Genomic DNA, 26,510 nt, shown 5'->3' on the forward strand with positions numbered 1-26,510 from the left:
ATCCCATTTAAAAATGAAGGTTTCAATACACAGCTAGCCTGCCAAGAAACAATGGAGCTCGGTAATTGACATGGCACAACTCCTGTGCCACAAAGCCTGGGCGGAAAAATTTGCAAGGCACATACGGTGTGCCATGCGGCGGTCAACGTGCTAGACCCACTTTCGCACCCCATTACAACCCCAACCCGCCGAACTCCTCGAAACCCGCCATCGAAACTCCATCGCCTCCCTCCAAGAAAGCGAAAGCTCCAAACCTCCCGAATTTCCTGTTCTTCCAGCTCCCTCAATCCGCGTGGTGCACCGGCGTCACGTCCCACCGTCACGCACCGCCTCACGCAGCACGCACCCAGCGAGCACAGCCGCCTAGGACCGAGCGAGGTGCAGAGTGCGCCTGCCACCAATCTCTCTACGGTCGCGCTGCAACCAGGTCGTCCCAGTGTCTGTCGGTATGTCTTTCGCGACGTGTGTGTGTCTGGCGCTCTGTGCGGCCGCCGCTGCCGTGGGGGCGGCCCCGGGCCAGAGCAGGGACGCCGCCGCCGCCGGCGAACCCTGCCAGCCCGACAAGCTCACCGTTTATAAAGTGGTCCTGCACACCTTCTGGTCCAGGGATAAGTTCCCCAAGCACTACCCCGACTGGAGACCGCCGGCACAGTGGTCCAAAGTTTTCGGTGAGTGAGGGAGGGGGCGGGAATTGCGTTTGGATGGGATGGAAAGGGGCGGCTGCGAAATTTTTCCCGGATCCTGGTGGAACATTGGGGTTGTAATTAGGGGTAGTCGAAACTGAAGATATGTTTAGTGGCACTACTTTGAATGAATTCGTTATCTGGTTTTAAAGCAACCCAGTTTTGACAAGAAAAGCACCTGTTATGTGGAGATAGGGTAGATAATGTGGACAACTCTGCCATAAACGTGGTTTGATATGTACACAGGTGCCGCTCTCGCGCTAAAACAGTTGACAGTATATTTTTCCTTTTTCGTACAATTTTTAACTAAATATACGATATTTCATACTGGTATTTATAAGGGTTTTGGCACTTTTTTCAAAGTTTTTCCCGCCGAGAGGTCGCTGGATGTGACGTGTTCTCTCCAACTTCGCTTATCGAGTATTAAAAAGGGCAGGTTTCAGGCTAATGTGCACCCCGAGGCAGAACTCAAAAAGGGTACCTCTAGGGACTCATAATTCAATCGCCCGGGTCACTCTACTAGAATCTAACATTTGATTTTTGCCCCTTGAAGTGTTTATTTTCTGAAGCCGGCTCTGCAATAGAACTAGTGTCCTGTTTGGAAAAACACAACAAGTTCTAGTATACCGAGTGTATATAAATGATTGTCAGATCAAAGTGGACGTGATTTTGCCGCCTTCTCGAAACAGGAACTATAAACACAGATTTCAAAGAATGAGTTTAAAATAAGTCTGCATAATGGGAAACCACTTTGATCGGAAATTCTTAAAAAAAAATGTTTTTAATAATTTCACCTACTTCATTTGTGAGAACACTATCCAAAATAATGTTAAATTTTAAAATCAATAATTACATAATTCTCAAACAAAACCGACCTTCTCATTATCGGAGCGGACAATTAATCAATAATTAGTGTAAATAGACACAGCAGCTGAATATACCGTCCGTGAAATGTGGAACAGATTTGATAAAAAATTCAGCAACGAAATTTGGTAAAAGCAGTCGGATGGATCAAATTTGTATTATTTGGAGAACGTTTTAGGACCAATTTAAACGGTCTGAATATGTTGTCAGTCATAATTTTGTAAATGACAGTTATATGTTTTGTGTAATTTAAAAGGAAAAACACTCTTCTGTGTTGAGTTTTTAGAACAATTAGTATCAAAATTTGAGAGAAATGCTACGTGGGGATCAAAGTGAAAACTGATTTTTTGACTACATCACGGACACACTGTGTTTAAAATTTATATACAGGATGTTTGAAATTGTATTTTGCAACAAACCTCTGGCATTAAACATCTGGACATAGATCAAAAACACTAAACTGAGTTATAAATAATTATTAACAAATGTTTATCATCATAAAAGCATTGCTTGTCATATTTCAGAACATTTTAGAACAATCATATTTAAAATTCTGGAACTAATTATACATTAGAACGTCTAAAACGAAATAAAATTTTGACATCTATGTTATTCGAGGACCAAAGTGAAAATTTTTGTTTCGTTGTTCGGTCGTTGATTTTATGCATTTTTCGATTGTATTGTTGATACACTATTTTGTAGAATTCGTATACAGGATGTTTGAAATTTTATTTCACCAAAATCCTTTGGTACTAGAAATCTAGACATATGTAAAAAACACAAAACTGAGTTGTACATAAAAATGAACAAATTTATCTTCACAAATTCATTGCTTGTCATTTTTAGAACAATCATATTTAAATTTCTGGAACTAATCATGCATTAAAACATCTAAAAATGAAGTTAAATTTTAATAAATATGCTTCTCAGGGACCAAAGTGAAAATTCTACTTTCGATGTTGGGTCGCTGATTTTGTGTATTTTTGACTGTATTACGAATACACTACAATTAAAACGCCATATACAGGATGTTTGAAATTTAATTTTGCAAAAATCCGTTGGTAGTAGAAATCTAAATATATGTGAACACCAACAAACTAAGTTGCAAATAAAAATTATTAAATTCACCGTCACAAAATCATTGCCTGTCGTTTTTAGAACAACCATATTTAAATTTTTGGAAATAATTGTGCTTTAAAATATCTCAAAATGAAATTAAATTTTGTGAAAAGTGATACTGGGGGACCAAAATGAAGATTTTGGTTCGACTTTGGGTCGTTGATTTTATGCATTTTTCGAATGTATTACGGACACACTATCTAAAATTTATATACAGGATGTTTGAAATTGTATTTTGCAAGAAACCTTTGGTATTAGACATCTGGACATAGAACAAAAACACTAAATTGAGTTGTAAATAATTATTGGGAAATGTTTATCATCATAAAAGCATTGCTTGTCATATTTCAGAACATTTTAGAACAATCATATTTAAAATTCTGGAACTAATTATACATTAGAACGTCTAAAACGAAATAAAATTTTGACATCTATATTATTCGAGGACCAAAGTGAAAATTTTTGTTTCGTTGTTCGGTCGTTGATTTTATGCATTTTTCGATTGTATTATTGATACACTATCTTGTAGAATTCGTATACAGGATGTTTGAAATTTTATTTCGCCAAAATCCTTTGGTACTAGAAATCTAGACATATGTAAAAAACACAAAACTGAGTTGTACATAAAAATGAACAAATTTATCTTCACAAATTTATTGCTTGTCATTTTTAGAACAATCATATTTAAATTTCTGGAACTAATCATGCATTAAAACATCTAAAAATGAAGTTAAATTTTAATAAATATGCTTCTCAGGGACCAAAGTGAAAATTCTACTTTCGATGTTGGGTCGCTGATTTTGTGTATTTTTGACTGTATTACGAATACACTACAATTAAAACGCCATATACAGGATGTTTGAAATTTAATTTTGCAAAAATCCGTTGGTAGTAGAAATCTAAATATATGTGAAGACCAACAAACTAAGTTGCAAATAAAAATTATTAAATTTACCGTCACAAAATCATTGCCTGTCGTTTTTAGAACAATCATATTTAAATTTTTGGAAATAATTGTGCTTTAAAATATCTCAAAATGAAATTAAATTTTGTGAAAAATGATACTGGGGGACCAAAATGAAGATTTTGGTTCGACTTTGGGTCGTTGATTTTATGCATTTTTCGAATGTATTACGGACACACTATCTAAAATTTATGTACAGGATGTTTGAAATTGTATTTTGCAAGAAACCTTTGGTATTAGACATCTGGACATAGAACAAAAACACTAAATTGAGTTGTAAATAATTATTGGGAAATGTTTTTCATCATAAAAGCATTGCTTGTCATATTTCAGAACATTTTAGAACAATCATATTTAAAATTCTGGAACTAATTATACATTAGAACGTCTAAAACGAAATAAAATTTTGACATCTATGTTATTCGAGGACCAAAGTGAACATTTTTGTTTCGTTGTTCGGTCGTTGATTTTATGCATTTTTCGATTGTATTATTGATACACTATTTTGTAGAATTCGTATACAGGATGTTTGAAATTTTATTTCACCAAAATCCTTTGGTACTAGAAATCTAGACATATGTAAAAAACACAAAACTGAGTTGTACATAAAAATGAACAAATTTATCTTCACAAATTTATTGCTTGTCATTTTTAGAACAATCATATTTAAATTTCTGGAACTAATCATGCATTAAAACATCTAAAAATGAAGTTAAATTTTAATAAATATGCTTCTCAGGGACCAAAGTGAAAATTCTACTTTCGATGTTGGGTCGCTGATTTTGTGTATTTTTGACTGTATTACGAATACACTACAATTAAAACGCCATATACAGGATGTTTGAAATTTAATTTTGCAAAAATCCGTTGGTAGTAGAAATCTAAATATATGTGAAGACCAACAAACTAAGTTGCAAATAAAAATTATTAAATTTACCGTCACAAAATCATTGCCTGTCGTTTTTAGAACAATCATATTTAAATTTTTGGAAATAATTGTGCTTTAAAATATCTCAAAATGAAATTAAATTTTGTGAAAAATGATACTAGGGGACCAAAATGAAGATTTTGGTTCGACTTTGGGTCGTTGATTTTATGCATTTTTCGAATGTATTACGGACACACTATCTAAAATTTATATACAGGATGTTTGAAATTGTATTTTGCAAGAAACCTTTGGTATTAGACATCTGGACATAGAACAAAAACACTAAATTGAGTTGTAAATAATTATTGGGAAATGTTTTTCATCATAAAAGCATTGCTTGTCATATTTCAGAACATTTTAGAACAATCATATTTAAAATTCTGGAACTAATTATACATTAGAACGTCTAAAACGAAATAAAATTTTGACATCTATATTATTAGAGGACCAAAGTGAAAATTTTTGTTTCGTTGTTCGGTCGTTGATTTTATGCATTTTTCGATTGTATTATTGATACACTATCTTGTAGAATTCGTATACAGGATGTTTGAAATTTTATTTCGCCAAAATCCTTTGGTACTAGAAATCTAGACATATGTAAAAAACACAAAACTGAGTTGTACATAAAAATGAACAAATTTATCTTCACAAATTCATTGCTTGTCATTTTTAGAACAATCATATTTAAATTTCTAGAACTAACCATGCATTAAAATGTTTGAAAATGAAATTAAATTTTGATAAATATGCTTCTCAGGGACCAAAGTGAAAATTTTATTTTCGATGCATTTTTCGACTGTATTACGAATAGATTGCATTTAAAAATTCATGTGCAGGATGTTTGAAATTTAATTTTGCAAAAATCTGTTGGTACTAGAAGTCTAGATATATCTGAAGAACACAAAAGTGAATTGTAAATAAAAATTAATAAATTTACCGTTACAAAATCATTGCCAGCCGTTTTTAGAACAATCATATTTAAATTTTTGGAACTAACTGTGCTTTAAAGTATCTCAAAATTAAATTAAATTTTGAGAGAAATGGTACTGGAGGACCAAAGTGGTTGATTTTATATTTTTGCGAATGTATTTCAAATGTATATACAGGGTGTTTGAAATTGTATTTTGCAAGAATCTTTTGGTATCAGACACCTGGACATACGTGAAAAACATTAAACTGAGTTGTAAATAAAAATAACAATTGTTTATTATCGCAAAAGCATTGCTTGCTATATTTTAGAATATTTTAGAACAACCATATTTAAATTTCTGGAACTAATTATACACTAAAACGTCTAAAATGAAATTAAGTTTAGAGAGAAATGTTACTCGAGGACCAAAGTGAAAATTTTTGTTTCAATGGGGGCCGTTGATTTTATGCATTTTTCGACTGTATTATTGATACACTATTCTTTACAATTCGTATACAGGATGTTTGAAATTTTATTTCGCAAAAATCGTTTGGCACTAGAAAACTAGACATATGTAAACGACACAAAACTGAGTTGTACATAAAAATGAACAACTCTATCGTCACAAATTCATTGCTTGTCATTTTTAGAACAATCATATTTAAATTTCTAGAACTAACCATGCATTAAAACGTCTAAAAGTGAAATTAAATTTTGATAAATATGCTTCTCAGGGACCAAAGTGAAAATTTTATTTTCGATGCATTTTTCGACTGTATTACGAAAAGATTGTTTAAAAATTCATATACAGGATGTTTGAAATTTAATTTTGCAAAAATCTGTAGGTACTAGAAGTCTAGATATATCTGAAGAACACAAAAGTGAATTGTAAATAAAAATTAATAAATTTGCCGTTACAAAATCATTGCCAGCCGTTTTTAGAACAATCTTATTTAAATTTTTGGAACTAACTGTGCTTTAAAATATCTCAAAATTAAATTAAATTTTGAGAGAAATGGTACTGGAGGACCAAAGTGGTTGATTTTATGTTTTTGCGAATGTATTTCAAATGTATATACAGGGTGTTTGAAATTGTATTTTGCAAGAATCCTTTGGTATTAGACACCTGGACATACGTGAAAAACATTAAACTGAGTTGTAAATAAAAATAACAGTTGTTTATTATCGCAAAAGCATTGCTTGCCATATTTTAGAACATTTTAGAACAACCATATTTAAATTTCTGGAACTAATTATACATTAAAACGTCTAAAATGAAATAAAATATTGAGAGAAATGTTACTGGAGGACCAATGTGAAATTTTTGTTTCGTATTCAGGATGTTTGATATTTTATTTTACAAAAATCTTCTGCTACTAGAAATCTAAACATAGGTTAAAAACGCAAAATTGAGTTGTAAATAATAACTAAGAAATATTTATCGTCACAAAAGGATTGTTTGTCATTTTTCGAACATTGGAGAACAATCATATATAAGTTTCTCGAAGTAATTATGCATTAAAACATGTAAAATGAAGTTAAATTTTGAGAGAAATTCGAGTCGAGGATCAAAATGAAAATTTTTGTTTGGATGTAAAGTCGCTGATTTTATGTATTTTACGACTGTATTATTAATACAATATATGGTAAAATTCATATACAGGATGCTCGAAATTTTATTTTGTAAAAATTCTTTGATACTAGATCTAGACATTTTACATTTTTATTTTACAAAAATCTTCTGGTGCTAGAAATCTAGACATAATATGTTGAAAAAGCAAAATTGAGTTGTAAATAACAACTTACAAATATTGATTTTGGTAAAAACATTGCTTCTTATTTTTAGAACATTTAAGAACAATCATATTAAATTTCTGGAACTAACTGTGCATTAAAACATCTAAAAATTAAATTAAATTTTGAGAGAAATGCTACTGGGGGACCAAAGTGAAAATTTTTGTTTCGATATTGGTTTTTTGATTTTATGCAATTTTCGACTATATTAATTACTGACACACTATATGTTAAAATTCGTATATAGGATGTTTGATATTTTATTCTACAAAAATATTCTGCTACTAGAAATCTAAACATAGGTTAAAAACTCGAAACTGAGTTGTAAATAATAACTAAGAAATATTTATCGTCACAAAAGGATCGTTTATCATTTTTAGAACATTGGAGAACAATCAAATATAATTTTCTCGAAGTAATTATGCATTAAAACATGTAAAATGAAGTTAAATTTTGGGAGAAATGCTAGTCGAGGACCAAAATCAAAATTTTTGTTTGGATGTTAAGTCGCTGATTTTATGTATTTTTCGACTGTATTATTAACACAATATATGGTAAAATTGATATAAAGGATGCTGGAAATTTTATTTTGTAAAAATTCTTTGATACTAGATCTAGACATTTTACAATTTTATTTTGCAAAAATCTTCTGGTGCTAGAAATTAAGACATAATATGTTAAAAAGCAAAATTGAGTTGTTAATAACAACTTACAAATATTGATTTTGATAAAAACATTGCTTCTTATTTTTTGAACATTTAAGAACACTCATATTAAATTTCTGAAACTAACTGTGCATTAAAACATCAAAAAATTACATAAAATTTTGAGAGAAATGCTACTAGGGGACCAAAGTGAAAATTTTTGTTTCGATGTTGGTTTGTTGATTTTATGCAATTTTCGACTATGTTAATTACTGACACACCATATGTTAAAATTCGTATACAGGATGTTTGATATTTTATTTTGCAAAAATCTTCTGCTACTAGAAATCTAAACATAGGTTAAAAACGCAAAATTGAGTTGTAAATAATAACTAAGAAATATTTATCGTCACAAAAGGATTGTTTGTCATTTTTAGAACATTGGAGAACAATCATATATAAGTTTCTCGAAGTAATTATGCATTAAAACATGTAAAATGAAGTTAAATTTTGGGAGAAATGCTAGTCGAGGACCAAAATGAAAATTTTTGTTTAGATGTTAATTCGCTGATTTTATGTATTTTTCGACTGTATTATTAATACAATATATGGTAAAATTCATATACGGGATGCTGGAAATTTTATTTTGTAAAAATTCTTTGATACTAGATCTAGACATTTTACATTTTTATTTTGCAAAAATCTTCTGGTGCTAGAAATCTAGACATAATATGTTAAAAAAGCAAAATTGAGTTGTAAATAGCAACTAACAAATATTGATTTTCATAAAAACATTGCTTCTTATTTTTAGAACATTTAAGAACACTCATATTAAATTTCTGAAACTAACTGTGCATTAAAACATCAAAAAATTACATAAAATTTTGAGAGAAATGCTACTAGGGGACCAAAGTGAAAATTTTTGTTTCGATGTTGGTTTGTTGATTTTATGCAATTTTCGACTATGTTAATTACTGACACACCATATGTTAAAATTCGTATACAGGATGTTTGATATTTTATTTTGCAAAAATCTTCTGCTACTAGAAATCTAAACATAGGTTAAAAACGCAAAATTGAGTTGTAAATAATAACTAAGAAATATTTATCGTCACAAAAGGATTGTTTGTCATTTTTAGAACATTGTAGAACAATCGTATATAAGTTTCTCGAAGTAATTATGCATTAAAACATGTAAAATGAAGTTAAATTTTGCGAGAAATGCTAGTCGAGGACCAAACTGAAAATTTTTTTTGGATGTTAAGTCGCTGATTTTATGTATTTTTCGACTGTATTATTAACACAATATATGGTAAAATTCATGTACAGGATGCTGGAAATTTTATTTTGTAAAAATTCTTTGATACTAGATCTAGACATTTTACATTTTTATTTTGCAAAAATCTTCTGGAGCTAGAAATCTAGACATAATGTGTTAAAAAAGCAAAATTGAGTTGTAAATAACAACTTACAAATATTGATTTTGATAAAAACATTGCTTCTTATTTTTAGAACATTTAAGAACAATCATATTAAATTTCTGGAACTAACTGTGCGTTAAAACATCTAAAAATTAAATTAAAATTTTGAGAGAAATGCTACTAGGGGACCAAAGTGAAAATTTTTGTTTCGATGTTGGTTTTTTGATTTTATGCAATTTTCGACTATGTTAATTACTGATACACTATATGTTAAAATTCGTATACAGGATGTTTGATATTTTATGTTACAAAAATCTTGTGCTACTTGAAATCTAAACATAGGTTAGAAATGCAAAATTGAGTTGTAAATAATAACTAAGAAATATTGATCGTCACAAAAGGATTGTTTGTCATTTTCAGAACATTGGAGAACTATCATATATAAGTTTCTCGAAGTAATTATGCATTAAAACATCTAAAATGAAGTTAAATTTTGGGAGAAATTCTAGTCGGGGACAAAAATGAGAATTTTTTATTCAATGTCAAGTCGCTGATTTTATATATTTTTCGACTGTACTTACTATGAATACAATATAAACTAAAATTCATATACAAGATATTGGAAATTTAATTTTGTAAAAATTCTTTGGTATAGTTTACGAAATATCGTTGTACCCAATAAAATTTTGAATTTACTTCCGATTTTCCGCTAGAAGTTCCAAAGGGGATTCTAGGTGCAAGTTTGGTTGCATATCTTCACACATTTATGTTTCACTAAAGTTTAGTCACGAATTAATAGAATATTTTTCTCTTCTATTTAGCAAATATCATGTCACCGGCAGATCAAAGTTTAGCTGGTCAAAAACTTTGTGAAAACTACCAACACCGAAAATTAACTGCAGGATCCACGAAACACTTAAGGCAACCTGAAATTAATTCTGCCTCTGCAGTGTGCCCTAATTGTTAACTTACGTGTCAGTAACTTTTATGAAAGTTTTCAGCCCAAATGTTTCGTCGTAAAAAGCACCTTTTGAAAACGCTGAAATTATTTATTTTTCAGGTTGCAACAACGAGAGTAAGAGTGAATATTATTGCGAATTAGCGTTAACGTGACGCAGTGTAAATTAATTATTATTGACGCTACTAATTTAGTTCAACTTGGAACTGTTCATAGGTATTTAAACGTGCGTTATTAGAGTATATCATTAAAACTGTTGTTGATACGTACCATAAATGCTTAGAACATGGAGCGAATATATTTAATCAAAGTTTTACACAGATTTAATTAAATAGGGTGGAACATTTGATAAACATGAGTGTGTTCATTTACAAATTAATTAATTTTGTTTCAGGTTGTATAACTAATTTTCACATTTATGCCATTTATGGTAATTTGCTAACATGGGCTGGGTGTGGACTGAATTAACAGGCATTGATTTTTATTTCATTGTTCGAAAACAAGCTTTTTTGGGATTAAGCTTCCACTAAAACCACGCCGCAGGATACTGTAATATCAACATAGTGAAAAAACGCTATACCGAGTTTGTATACACAGACTTATTATTATATTTTTTTGACCGAAGAACGTTCCATTATTGTCTGGATTCGTTACGTTATAAATTATATAAAGGAGCTTTGTTTCGCGTCAAAACATCCTTCGTTTTTTACACTGTTGGGACACCGTGTACAATTTAAATGAAGCTGTAATTGTGTTGCTAACATAATGGAAATCTCAAACTTTTTTTGGTAAAAATTTCCACCCGAAAAAATTTACTGCTTTTGTTTACATTATAAACCCTGTCTGGTTTTACGATCACTGTAGTCCTGAGCGAAGTTCGTTTTAATTATTGCGATTTTGAAAATGTTAAAACATCTCTCGACGAGAAGAAGCCGTAAACAGCAAACCTTCCCTCGTCTAAAATCAAAAAGCAGAAGTTTTTTTATTATTGCAAGTTGGAAACTCGGCGGAACCCATAAAAAATGTTAAGGATCTCCCATCATAAATCCGGTGCAGTTTTATAAGAGCAATTTACGGCATCTTTAATCGAATTTTTGCTATCGCGTTCCGAGTTATATTAGTTTTTTGAAACAATCTGATGAAGCCGCCCATAGTTGTATAAATTAGTTTTTCCACGCTTTAATTAATTTCAAAATTAGCTTGAAGTGGCGTTACGTAACCCAGCCTGCGAGCTTTTTTAACTTGCCCAAGCACAAAATCGAGTTTCCCGGAAGAGCGCAACTTTTTCTTGTTTATTTTCAATGCCTTTTCCTTCCATCTTCACGGATATTACCATGCTCATCAATCATCGCCACTTCACGCTCACATGTACGTGTTCCTAATTTCAATTATAGAGAATTTAAGGACAATGTTTGTTCAGGATTTCGGATATTTCGGGCGGATCGAGGCTCTTTCCGGTCTATAAACAAGTTCGATGTCGACGATTTAAGCCCGGTGCGATTCATATAATAAAAAGTTGATGCGGGGCCGAGGGGGCTTGAGGGTTGCATTAATTAGTGGGGCTAATCACGTTGACGGGGTCAATGCTCCATTCGGGAATCCATAACCTTGCCAATATCGAGTGGCGGATTGTATTTATAACGCACGTCCGGGGACCGTCCGAATCAATCCGGCCATATAATTAAAATTGGAAACTGGAAATGGGGCGGGCTTTAGAGCTCACCTGGAATACGAAAATTTTAATTATTGCCGTAATAAACCAAGGGCGGCGATACATTCATTTTTACAGTTATGGAGGGTCACTTTCATGGAAAACGAAAAATTCAGATGGTCTATATTTGAATTGGTGGCGTAGAAAACCCATAACCCATGAAATTTATAATAAAGAAATCGCAGCGGTGTTGTCAAATATCAAAAACTTACCGATTTCAATAGAATTTGTAGTTGTATAGTGGGGCTTCTGGTTTACACTCGAAGCCCGACTATAAAACTATTACCTTCTACACGTGTTTAAATTTTCAAAAGGGGCAGTATTGTAATATGGTTCATTTAATGAATGACTAATTTTATTTTCAACATAAATCCTAGACTATGAAAATCCAGGTTTCCTGTTTTCGTATATGTGTCTGCCGATTTTTGAGAAATTTCGCGTATATTCTAGGAATATCGTTTAGTTTGTAAAAGTAGTAGATCATAATGAAAAAGTATCTGTTTATCCTGTCCAAAGATTTGGTGACATGCCCAAAATTTGGCCGAATTTACAATGGATTCCGTAGATTTTTTAAATTTTTAGTTTGAAACCAAAACCAAGTTCTCGAGTGGATTCAGGTCGAGAAAGACGGACGTAGTTGATATTAGAAAAAGTAGATTGATGAGGACGCGAATAAGATTTATTATAGAATTGAGAGAACAAGAAGATCTAGAAGAATTAATAAAACAATAGACAAATTGTGACTTCGCTCCGAGTTGACGAACTCTGTTCCAAAAATTGATTTTGATGTTTTAAAGAAAATTAGATGTTGATCATCTGAATTCTAGAAACGGTAAAGTCGAATGAGTTTTGAAAATGTGTCTTTCAAGAAACAGAAAAATTCCATAGAGGGGTTGCGTTTTAAATAGAGTTTGAAGCTAAAACCAAGTTCTATGGTGGACTCAGGTCGGGAAAGGCAGCCGTAGTTGATAATAAATCAAGTAGATTCACGAGATCGTGAAGAAGAAAGATCATAGAATTGAGAAAACAAGAAGATCTAGAAGAATTAGTAAAACAATAGAAGAATTGTGACTTCGCTCCCAGTTGACGTCAACCAAGTTGACGAAGTGTCATAAAAAAAATTGATTTTTATGTTTTAAAGAAAACTAGATGTTGATCATCTAGATTCTAGAAACGGAAAAGTCGAGTGAGTTTTGGAAATGGATCTTTCGAGAAACGGAAAGATTCCATTCAGGGGTTACCTTTTAAATAGAGTTAGAAGCTGAAACCAAATTCTATGGTGGATTGTTGATAATAAAACAAATAGATTCATGAGGTCGTGAAGAAGAAAGATTATAGAATTGAGAAAACAAGAAGATCTAGAAGAAATAGAAAACCTATCGAAAAACTATTCCGTGTTAACGTCAACAAAGTTAATGTGATCTCAAAGGTGTAGTGACTTACAAGAATTGATTTTTGTGTATACAAGAAAATTAGATGTTTATTATCTTCAAAGAAAAGTGCAATCTGAAACTTGTGACTTGTGAATAGGTGATGAATTAGATTCAAGAAACGGTGTTTTAGAAATAAAACTTTCAAAGAACAGAAGGATTCCATAGAGGGGTTTTGTTGTAAATAGAGTTTAAGACAAAACCAAATTCTTCAGTGGATTCAGGTCGGAAAAGGTGGTCGCAGTTGATAATAGAAAAAGTAGATTAACGAGGTTGTGAACAAGAAGATCTAGAAGAAATATAAAATCAATAAAAGAATTGTACTTTGGTTTCGCGTTGACATCAACCACACGCTAATGTGATTTCGAAAGATTAGTGTCTTACAAAAATTGATTTTATGTTTTAAAGAAAATTAGAAACTGATCATTTTCAAGAAAAATATAATCAGAAATACGTGACACTTGTGAACGAGTGAAGATATAAAGAATTAGATTCTAGAAATGGTAGAGTCGTAAGAATTTTGGAAGTAGAATTTTAAGAAACGCAAAGATTCCATAGGGATGTTGCGTTTTAAATAAAGTTTGGAGGCAAAACTAAGTTCTTCAGTGGATATAGGTCGGGAAAGCGGTTTTTAAGCGGATATTATAATTAGTAGATTGATGAGGACGTGAATAAGATCTATTATAGAATTGAGAAATCAAAAAGATCTAGAAGAATTAGAAAAACAATAGAAAAATTTTGACTTCGCTCCGGGCTGACGCCAACGAGGTATCTTACCAAAATTGATATTGATGTTTTAAAGAAAATTAGATGTTGATCATCTAGATTTTAGAAACGGTAAAGTCGATTCAGTTTTGGAAATGGGTCTTTCGAGAGATGTATTTAATGTATTAAAGAAAATTAGAAGCTGATCATCTTCAAGAAAAATATAATCAGAAACCTATGAAAGAATGAAGATATAAAGAATTAGATTCTAGAAACGGTAGAGTCGAAAGAATTTTGGAAGTAGAATTTTCAAGAAACAAAAAGATTCCATAAAGGCGTTGCGTTTTAAATAGAGTTTGAAGACAAAACTAAGTTTTTTAGAAGATATAGGTCGGGAAAGACGGTCGTAGATGGTTATACTAAAAGCAAATTGAGGAGGCCGTGAACAGAAGGATTATAGAATTGAGAAAACAACAAGATCTAGAAGAAATAGAAAACCGATAGAAGACTTGTGAATGAAGAATTAGATAAACAGTAAATTTGAAAGAATTTTAGATATAGAACTTTCGAGACAAAGTAGACTCCATAGAAGGTTTGTGTTTTAAATAGAGTTTGAAACCAAAACCAAGTTCTTTACTAGATTTAAGTCGGGAAGGCGGTTGCAGCTGATAATAGAAAAAGTAGATTGATGGGGTCTTAAATAAGATAGATTATAGTATTTAGAATACAAGAAGGTCTAGAAGAAAGAGGAAAGTGAGAAAACAGGTGTTATTCTGTTTTGAGTTGACATCAATCAAATTAATGTGACGTCGAAAGGTTAATGTCTTACAAAATTTGATTTTCATGTTTTAAAGAAAATTAGGTGTTGATCGTCTTCGAGGAAAATATAATCAGAAATATGTAACAAATGTGAATGAAGAATTAGATTGTAGAAACGGTAAAGTTGAAAAAATTTTGGATATAGAACTTTCGAGAAACAGAATATTCCATAGAGCGTTTGTGTTTTAAATAGAGTTTGAAGCCAAAATCAAGTTCTCTAACGGATTTAGGCCGGGAAGGACGACCGCAGGTGATTATAGAAAAAGTAGATTGACGAAGTCCTGAATAAGAAAGATTATAGAATTTAGAAAGCAAGAAGATCTAGAAGAAATAGGAAAACGTTAGAAGATTTGGGACTTTGGCTTCTATTTGACATCAACTAAATTAATATGAGTTCAAAAAGTATTCTGTAGTAGATTTAAGTTGGGAAGGGCCGTCGGCATTGGTAACAGAAAAAGTTGATTGACGAGGTCTTAAATAAGGTCGATTATAGAACTGAGATAACCAGCAGATCTAGAAGAAAGTGAAAAATGAGGAAACAGTTGTGACCTCTGTTTCCAGTTGCCTTCAATCAAATTAATGTGACTTCGAAAGGTTAATGTCTTACAAAAATTGATTTTCACGTTTTAAAGAAAATTAGATGTTGATCGTCTTCGAGGAAAATACAATCAGAAATACGTGACAATTGTGAATAAATAATAATTAGATTCTAGAAACGGTAAAGTTGAAAAAATTTTGGAAATAGAACTTTCGAGAAACAGAATATTCCACAGAGGGTTTTTGTTTTAAATAGAGTTTGAAGCCAAAATCAAGTTCTCTACTGGATTTAGGCCGGGAAGGACGACCGCAGGTGATTATAGAAAAAGTAGATTGACGAGGTCCTGAATAAGAAAGATTATAGAATTTAGAAAGCAAGAAGATCTAGAAGAAATAGGAAAACGATAGAAGATATGGGACTTTAGTTTCTAGTTGACATCTACTAAATTAATATGAGTTCAAAAAGTTAGCGTCCTACAAAAATCGATCTTTATATCTTCACAAAAAAATAGATGTTGATCCTCTTCAAGAAAAATACAAACAGTAACACATAAAATTTTTGGGTGAGTGAAGATATGAAGAATTATATACTAAAAACTGTAAAATCTAAATAGTTTTGGAAATATATCTTTCAAGAAGGAGAAGGATTCCATAGAGGATTTGTGTTTTAAATAGAGTTTGAAGCCAAAACCAAATTCTGTAGTAGATTTAAGTTGGGAATGGCCGTCGGCATTGGTAACAGAAAAAGTAAATTGACGAGGTCTTAAATAAGGTGGATTATAGAACTGAGATAACCAGCAGATCTAGAAGAAAATGAAAAATGAGGAAACAGTTGTGACCTCTGTTTCCAGTTGACTTCAATGAAATTAATGTGACTTCGAAAGACTAATGTCTTAATTAAAAAACAAGAAGATCTAGAAGAAATGGAAAAACCATAGAAGATTTGAGAGTTCGGTTCCGAGTTGACGCCAACTAAATTAGTAATTCAAGAGGTTAGCGTCCTCCAAAAATTGATTTTTATGTATTCAACAAAAATAGATGTTGATCGTCTTCAAGAAAAGTAGAACCAGAAACACGTCAAACTTGTGGGTGGGTGAAGATATGAAGAATTAGATACTAAAAACGGCAAAATCGAGATCTAGAAGAAATAGATAAGCGATAGAAGTATTGTGACTTCGGTTGCGAGTTGACGTCAACTAAGTTAATGTAGTTTTGTCTTTTGGTTTAGTGTCTTCTAAAAGCTGATTTTTATGTATTGAAGAAAATTAGATGTTGATCATCTACAAGAACAATACAGTTAGAAACAAGTGCAAAGTGTGAGTGAGTGAAGATATGAAGAATTAGGTACTACAACGGCTAAAGGCGAAATAGTTGTAACTTTCGAGAAAGAGGATAATTCCATAGAGGGTTTGTTTAAAATAGAGTTTGAATTCAAAATCAAGTTCTCTAGTGGATTTAGATCGGGAAAGACGGTCGCACTTGATAATGGAAAAAGTAGATTGACAAGGTCTTAAATAAGATGGGTTATAGAATTGAGAACACAAGGAGATCTAGAAGAAGTAGATAAACTATAGAAGAATTGTAACTTCGGTTCGAAGTTCGAGGTCAACTAAGTTAATGTGAATTTTGCCGTTTGGTTTAGTGTCTTACAAAAATTGATTTTTATGTATTGAAGAAAATTAGATGTTGATCATCTACAACAAAAATACAGTTAGAAACAAGTCCAAGGTGTTAGTGAGTAAAGATACGTAGAATAAGATGCAAAAACGATAAAATCGAAATAGTTTTGGAAATGAAAGTTTTAGAAAGAGCAAGATTCCATAGAGGATTTGTATTTTAAAGAGAATTTGAAGCCAAAACCAAGTAGTCTAGTAGAGATAGATGGGGAAGAAAATATTAAGAATTAGATAGTAAAACGGTAAAGTCGAAATAATTTTGGAAATGTAACTTTCGAGAAAGGGGAAGATTCCATAGAGGATTTGTATTTTAAATATAATTTAAAGCCAAAACCAAGTAGTCTAGTAGATATAGATGGAGAAGCAAATATTAAGAATTAGATACTAAAACGGTAAAGTCGAAATAGTTTTGTAAATGAAACTTTCGAGAAAGAGGAAGATTGCATAGAGGCTTTGTGGTTTAAATAGAGTTTGAAGTAAAAACCAAGTTCTCTAGTGGATTTTGATTGGAAAAGACAGTCGCAATTGATAATAGAAAAAGTAGATTGACAAGGTTTTAAATAAGATGGGTTATAGAATTTAAAAAAACAAGGAAATCTAGAAGAAATAGATACACCATAGAAGAATTGTGACTTCGGTTCCCAGTTGACGTCAAGTTAATGTAAATTTTGGATTTTGGTTTAGGGTCATAAAAATTTATTCTTATGTACTGAAGAAATTTGGATGTTGATCATGGTCAGGAAAAATACAGTTAGAAAAAAGTCCAAGGTGTTAGTGAGTGAAGATACGAAGAATTAGATACTAAAAACGGTGAAGTCGAAATAGTTTTGGAAATGGAAGTTTTGAGAAAGGGGAAGATTCCATAGAGGATTTGTATTTTAAATAGAATTTGAAGCCAAAACCAAGTAGTCCAGTAGATATAGGTGGGGAAGCAAATATTAAGAATTAGATACTAAAACGGTAAAGTCGAAATAGTTGTGGAAATGTAACTTTCGAGAAAAAGGAAGATTCCATAGAGGCTTTGTGGTTGAAATAGAGTTTGAAGTAAAAACCAAGTTCTCTCGTGGATTTAGATCGGGAAAGACGGTCGCAGTTGATAATAGAAAAAGTAGATTGACAAGTTCTTAAATAAGATGGGTTATAGAATTGAGAAAACAAGGAGATCTAGAAGAAGTAGATACACCATAGAAGAATTGTGACTTCGGTTCCCAGTTGACGTCAAGTTAATGTAAATTTTCGATTTTGGTTTAGGGTCATAAAAATTTATTCTTATGTACTGAAGAAATTTGGATCTTGATCATCGTCAGGAAAAATGCAATTAGAAAAAAGTCCAAGGTGTTAGTGAATGAAGATACGAAGAATTAGATACTAAAAACGGTAAAGTCGAAATAGTTTTGGAAATGGAAGTTTTGAGAAAGGGGAAGATTCCATAAGGGTGTTTGTTTTGAATAGAGTTTGAAGCCAAAACCAAGAATTCTGACTTCGGTTCCGAGTTGACGTCAACTAAGTTAATGTGAATTTTGATTTCTGGTTCAGTGTCTTATACAAACTGATTTTTATCTATTGAAAAGAATTAGATGTTGATCATCATCATTCCATAGAGGATTTATATTTTAAATAGAGGTTGAAACCAATACCAAGTCCTCTAGAGGATTTAGATCGGGAAGGATGGTCACAGTTGATAATAGAAAAAGTAAATTGACGAGGTCTTAAATAAGATGGATCATAAAATTGAGAAAACAAGTTAATGTGAATTTTGATTTGTGGTTCAGTGTGTTATAAAAATTGATTTTTATTTATTGAAGGGAATTAGATGTTGATCATTTACAAGAAAAATTCAGTTAGAAACAAGTGCCAAGTCTGAGTGATGAACATATGAAAAATTAGCTATAAAAAACGGTAAAGTCAAAATAGTTTGGGAAATGGAACTTTTAAGAAGGAGCCAGATTCCATAGAAGATTTGTGCTTCAAATAGAGTTTGAAGTTAAACCAAGTAGTCTAGTGGATATAGGTAGGGAAAGAGATATGAAGAATTAGGTACTAAAAACAATAAAGTCGAAAATGTTCTGAAAATGAAACTTTAGAGAAAGAGAAAAATTCCATAGAGGACGCTTGCAGTTGATAATAATAGAAATTGAGAGTGACGACGTCTTAAATAAGATGGATTATAGAATTGGGAAACAACGAGAAATCTAGCAGAAATAGAAAAACGACAGAAGAATTGTGGCTTCGTCCCATAAGGATATGACAATTGTGAATAAAGAATTATATTCTAGATCTACTTTTTTTCTTAATTCTATATTCCATCTTACTCACGACTTCGTCAATCTACGTTGTCTATTACCAAGTACGATTGTCGTTCCCCAGCTGAATCCACTAAGAGAACATGCTTTTGTTTTCCAAGTTTGTTCAAAACGCAACCCCTCTATGGAATCTTTCTGTGTCTCGAAAGTTCCATTTCCAAAACTCTTTGGACTTTACTGTTTCTAGAAAAAATAGGGAAATCACAGAACAATGATTGTTATTTCGACTCTGTGCTAACGTCAACGAAGGTAATTGACTTTGGACGCTTGCAAAAGATCTTACAAAAATAGATTTTCAAGAACATGTGAAAATCACGAATGAAGAATTAGACTCTAGAAACGGTAAACGCGAAAGCATTTTGAAAATGAAATTTTTGAGAAACAGCAAGATTCCATAGAAGGTTTTTAAATAGAGTTTGAAACGAAAACCAAGTTTTCAAGATGGTTTAAAAAATTGAGAAAACAAGAAGATGTAGAAGAAATAGGACTTCACTTAGTTTTCACTTGGTTTTCTCCAAAAACTTATACATTTGTTGAAAATTAAAACAAGGGGCAGATTAATACATTCCAAGTCTAGAATCATGTTATTTTGTGCATTCTGAGATGATGTCATCAAATTTTTCGTGGAGATGTTTGCTCAAGTTTTGATTAGGCTTGATGGTAAACTACACGACACTCTTTAACTATATCTAGTTTCCAATAATCAGCCGAGTTGTTTCGGAGATCTTAGATCTGAGATTGGAGATAAAATCTGCAAGATGTTAAAATGACATAAAAGTAAAGTATACGTGAGACATCGTCGTGAGAACTTTCAAATTATAACAAAATGTATGTATAAAAACAATTTTTTTATTTATTGAAAAATTTAATGTTTATTATTATTAATAATAAACATTAAATTATCGCGTCTAGAAATTCCACATCTGCACTTCTCTCCAGCTCGTGCACCGTTATGTCACAACCGCGCTCCTCAGCCAAGAAAACTGATAAAACCTTAATTACGACCACCGCATTCCGCGCTGATTAGCTTTTTGCGTACCCACCTCCCGGTCACTTTTCGAGCATAAACCTGATTTATCTCGTCTTTCTCTGTTTGGCGTCCTGTGTGGTCAGCTTGTGGCATGATTAGCGAAAGAATCCTCCCGAAACGATAAACTTAAACCCACTCGTCATCCGAATTAGCATAAAGATAACTCCGCGGCATAACTGGAAACACAAGTTAAATAAATTAAGAAGCGACTGCAGACAGCATTGTCGCTCGTCTCGATGTGTCAGACCGTGCGTGATTACTCGGTCTAATAATTGCCGTCGTTACTCCACACAATTATGTGTAATCTCGTTACGCGCTGCTGATCATGTCGCAGACATCATTGAAAGCCGACCATCTTCTTTTGATCAGATTAATCGGCCTCTGCTTTTGAAATCCGGACGGATCGATGCCGGAAAAATGACTCGTGAGGGCGATTTTCGCCGGAGAGGGGGTTGATCAATTCTTTGCTCGGTTAGATTAAATAAGCGGGCAAGGAGTTGTTGTGGGCTAAAGAGATGATTTTTGCGGGAAAAGTGTGATGATTAATGATTGGAGGCGCGGTTTGACACACCCTGTATAATTCTCGATGGGGGTTTCTCTTAATACAGCGCACAATGCGTCGTTCGGGATAATTGGATTCATAAATAACCATAAATGTGTCTGGGGAATAGTTGCACAAAAAACAACTTTCAGAGTTACGCGACACATTTGCGGACACCTCGGCGCTGATTGGTTCGTTCAAGGTCGGCGATGCAGTCGCTTCGAGCGCTAAATTTAAATTTTTTTTGAAGTTTGCGTTTTTGCGACTTTATTGCCGTCCAGACCACAAAGCTCGAAAAAGGACACGTCGGCTTTTTTGCCAAAGCTCATAAAGATAATGAGATGAACGAGTGACTAATTACGGTTTTAAGTACGTCTTTCGTAAGAGCGGCAAAAAGTCGAACGGGTCCGCATCTGGCCGGCCAAAAATGCAAAATTAATGCGAACTTTCTACTTTTTTATTCGCGATATAAAAATTGTTAGATCACACACGCACTGGTTGGAAAAGGAATTCACCTACACGGACAACATTTCTTATTAATTCGTTTTGGCGGTGGGAAACCACCGAAGTTTGTCTGAATTGTTTAGAGGGTCAGTTCTAATTTTAAAATGGCAAGTGAAATGTCGCTTTAATTCGGGTGTATGAATTTATTTATAAGAGTGATTTTGTGGCTAGGTTTCTCGTGCAGCTAGCTCGTTTTGACAAGATAACGTATTATTCGTTTCGCTTTTGCTTAGGAGGTCCATATAAAAGTACTTCCAGAGGGAGAATGCTAATAGAAACATGTGTTGGCAATATTTTATGGTTACGCTAAGCTCGTGCTGGTCTAATCTTAGAACAAAACGTCGACTCTTCACCTACTTAATGAGTCGACGTAATTATTAATCGTTCCAGATCTATGCGAGAGCTTATATCGTAAATAATAAAACCACCCGCCGCCCATAATCCGCTTACGTTTTCATCTGTATTTGTAGTCCTTTGCCATTATACTTAAGTCTGCAAATCTTACTTTATGTTTACTTATGTGATATATTGCGTCGCGAAATTGTTGAACCGTATAAAACGGATTTGGGGAGAATTTGGGGATTTCGTATTTTGAGGAACATTAATCAATAAGCAATTTATACTAATCCCTCGTTTAATGAAATTTTAATAAAATATAAGCGTGACAGTCGAGGGTGGAATATTTCGAAATAAATTGGTCAGTTTAATTTGAGCTGTCGTGTTTGATCACCGCTAACTTTTTCCTCACAAACAATTACATATTCCTGCTCGGGGAAAAGTTGCTAATTGACACCACCGATCGACGTCCCAGATTTAATTAGAAAGTCGCACTTGTTTTCAAACACCACAATTACTCACGACTAATTCGATCAAATTTATTTTTGAGTTACACAACACAGCGTAATAAAGTCATCAAATTCGCTTTTCGTACCGAATTCCTGAAATCAGGTCGATAAATAAAAACGCTAAGCGTTGGCGAGGGTTATTCTAAACACATAATCAAAACATTTCGCCTTGTTAAATCTGCTTTGCTAAATATTAATAACATACAAATCTCGTGTTTTCGCTTTAATTGCTCGATTGAAGCAATAAATATACACCCTGATACGATCTCCCTGTTTCGCTGATGTTCAACAGTAATTCGTCAATCGGATTGGGAGAATTTTCACCATATTCGCCCGAAATAAATTAATGCTTATCCGAACAGCTCCTGCACAAACAGAAACGGATTAAAGCAAGCTTCTTACTGCGGAAAAAAAATTGCCGACAATGTTTGTCGTAATTTCGGATTCAGTTTCGTCGGTTAATAGTAATTTTCGCGTAATTAATTAAATTAGCCAGGCAATTACCTGGTCGTCCAGGCAGGTCGCCGCCAGTTAAAATGCTAACTAATTTATGTGGCGGCTACTGAAAGCCATAAAAAGTTGACATTTTCATCGGATGTGTTCTGCAGATATTCAAATTTGTCTAATGGTAAGTAATTTATGTTTGACCCAGAACATTTGGGCATAAATTGGATGATCGATACGTCTGGTCTTAAACGAGCACACAGATCAAGAAGCATGAGTAATAAGTCATAAATATCAATCCAAACCTGTTTATACAATTACTGGCATGGTAATCAGGGACATGTGCAAGTGCAACGACATTTTCAGATCAATTTTGATCAAATGCGGACGAAGGCTGCTGAAGTTTGCTGGAGAAATTGTTTTCTTGGGTTATTCCTGAGAAAAACTAAAATCTAGGAAGGCGAATTTCTTGTCTTTTCTCAGTTTTGTTATTTTTTACTGCGTTCATTATTTGTATTCTTGTATGTTGTGTTATTAGATATAATTATACTTTTTTTCTTATTTCTCGATAATTAAACTAAATGTTTCGCTGTTTTTATTTTATACACTATTTTTTTCTATATTTTCTTTTTGGGTTTTAATCCCTGTAATATTTTCAAGTTGTATTTAAAAACGATGAACTTCCTTCACCCCTGAAGTACACGAACAACTAAACCAAATTTTTAGAAAATTTTAAAAGTTTCATTTTGCGAATTTTATTTTTTTTAAGATATACCCCTATAAGCTAAAATAACCAGAAAACAGTGAATTATTAACGACTGCTCTTCTATCCAGGTTTTGCATCGACATAACGCATTATTCCCAGAAACCATAAACTCAGAACAAGAAGCGAAAAAATATAGAAATGCCAAAATTGAACAATCGAAAAACTGAAACCTGTAAATTTCGATAAATCCAGAAAATTGAAAAATTTTAAAATTGGAAAATCGAAAAATCTAAATAAAAACTGAAAAACAAAGAAGAATTCAAAGATCGAGAAATGGAAAAATCGAAAAGTTAGAAAATTGAGAAATCGAAAAAGCGAAAAATCAGTTAACCGAGAAATCGAAAATTTGGAAATGCCAAAATCTGAACACACGAAAAATCGAAACATCTAAATTTCGATAAATCCGACAAACAAAAAATTGAAAAATTGAAAAATCGAAAAACTAAAAATTCGAAAAATTTAAAAACCGAAAAATCTAAAACCGAGCAGTCGGAAGATCGAGAAATCGAGACATCAGAAAATTGAATAATTGAAAAGACGGGTCGAAAAATTGAAATTTAAAAAGTCCCCAAACTGAAATATCGAAAAATTGAAAAAAAGAAATCGCAAAATGAAAAAATCGATTACTTAAATTTGGAAACGCCAAAAATTGAAAAATTGAAGAATAAAAAATTTAAAAATCGTTACACTGGAGTATCGGAACATTCACAAATCAAAACATAAAAATCGAGGAATTGAAAAATCGAAAAAACGATTAATCTAAAAATTAGAAAATTTAGAAAAACCAAAAACTGAGCAATTGAGAAATCAAACATCTAAATCTCCGTAAATCCGAAAATCGAAAAAAAAAATCGAAAAATTTAAAAGGCGAAAAATTGAAAAAAAGGAAAAATAAAAAAAATACATAAATTGAAAACCGAGAAATCGAAAAATAGAAAATTCAAAAATCGAAAAGGTACAAAATGAAAAATCGAAAAATTGATAAATCCATCAACCGAAAAATCGAAAAACCGAAAAGATGGAAGAAAAATTGAAAGATGAAGAAATCGAAAAGTCGAAAATTCGAAAATTTGAAAATCGAAACGTTGAAAAGTAAAAAAATTGAAAAATCGAAAAGGCGAAAAATCAGTTAATCGAGAAATCGAAAATTTGGAAATGCCAAAATCTGAACAAAGGAAAAAGCGAAACATCTAAATCTCTATAAATCCGGGAAACAAGAAATTGAAAAATTGAAAAATCGAAAAAAAAATCCGAAAAATTTAAAAACCGAAAAATCTAAAACCGAGAATTCGGAAGAACGGAAAGATCGAGAAATCGAGACATCAAAAAATTGAAAAATCGAAAAATCGGGACAAAAAATCGAAATTTTGAAAAATCCCCAAACTGAAATATCGAAAAATCGATAAATCTATCAACCCAAAAAATCGAAAAACCGAAAAGATGGAAGAAAAATTGAAAGATGAAGAAATCGAAAAGTCGAAAATTCGAAAATTTGAAAATCGAAACGTTGAAAAGTAAAAAAATTGAGAAATCGGAAAGGCAAAAAATCAGTTAATCGAGAAATCGAAAATTTGGAAATGCCAAAATCTGAACAAACGAAAAATCGAAACATCTAGATCTCTATAAATCCGGGAAACAAGAAATTGAAAAATTGAAAAATCGAAAAATTAAAAATCCGAAAAATTTAAAAACCGAAACATTGCAAAATCTAAAAAGAAAAAAAATTAAAAACCAAAAATTGAAAAACCGAAAAAACTGAAATCGAGAAGCCGAATAATCGAAAGATTGGAAAATCGAGACATCAAATACTGAAAAATTCAAAAGGTATAAATCAAGAAATTGAAAAATCGGGACGAAAAACGAAAAAAATCTAAATATCGAGAAATCGAAAGGTCGGAAAATTCAGAGTTTTAAAAATCGAAAAATTAAAAAATTAAAAACCTGAAAAATCGAGAAATTACAAATTCGAAAAATTGAAGAATTGAAAAACTGATAAATTAGGAAATCCACCCGTCAAGCAATCAAAACATAGAACAGTCATGAAATGAGGAATGGGAAAATCAAAAAATCCAAAAATTGAAAATTTTGAAAGCCGAAAATCAAAAAAATGAGAAATCACAAAGTGGAAAATTCAATTAATTGAGAAATCGAAAATTTAGAAACGCCAAAAATTGAAAAATTGTAGAATCGAAAAATTTAAAAATCGTTAAACGGGAATATTGGAAAATTCAGAAATCGAAACATAAAAGGCGAGGATTTGAAAAGTCGAAAAAACGATTAATCGAGAATTAGGAAATTTAGAAAATCCAAAAATTGAACAACTGAAAAATCAAACATCTAAATCTCGATAAATCCGGAAATCGAAAAAGTGAAAAATCGAAAAATTTAAAAGCTGAAAAATCGAAAAAAGGAGAAATAAAATAAATGAAATCTAAAAATTGAAAAACCGAAAAATTTAAACCTTGAAATTGAAAAAAGGGAAAATTCAAAAATCGAAAACAGACAAAATGAAAATTCGGAAAATCGAGACCATTAAAATAACGAAAAATCAAAGAATCGAAAAAGTGAAAATCGAGAAATTGAGATGTCGAGCAATCGAAACATCGAAGTGACAAGAAATGAGAAATGAGAAAATCAAAAAGTGGAAAAATTGTAAAATTGAAAAGTCGAAAAGAAAAAAGTTTGAGAAATCGAAAAGTCGAAAAATCGATTAATCGAGAAGTCGAAAATTTGGAAATGCCAAAGAGTGAACAAACGGAAAATCAAAACATCCAAATCTCGATAAATTCGGAAATCGAAAAAGCGAAAAATTGAAAAATCGGAAAATTTAAAAACCGAAAAATTGAAAAAGCAAAAAATTTGAACCGAGAAATTGAAACATCCAAAAACTAAAAATGGAAAATTTAAAAATAGA

General features: G+C 32.0%; 1 protein-coding gene across 1 annotated transcript in view; it reads left to right on the forward strand.

Moving 5' to 3' along the window:
• Positions 1-377: 377 nt before the first annotated feature.
• LOC135126585 (spondin-2) overlaps positions 378-26,510 on the forward strand; it is a 243,111-nt gene continuing 216,978 nt past the window's right edge. The window contains exon 1 of the mRNA XM_064052612.1: positions 378-668. Within this exon, the coding sequence (XP_063908682.1) occupies positions 449-668 (220 nt within the window). The 5' untranslated portion in view covers positions 378-448. The remainder of the gene's footprint in view (positions 669-26,510) is intronic.

This window comes from Zophobas morio, unplaced genomic scaffold, assembly GCF_036711695.1.
Source record: "Zophobas morio isolate AGI-343-1 ecotype UQ-CSIRO unplaced genomic scaffold, CSIRO_AGI_Zmor_V1 ptg000011l, whole genome shotgun sequence".
Lineage (NCBI taxonomy): Eukaryota > Metazoa > Arthropoda > Insecta > Coleoptera > Tenebrionidae > Zophobas > Zophobas morio.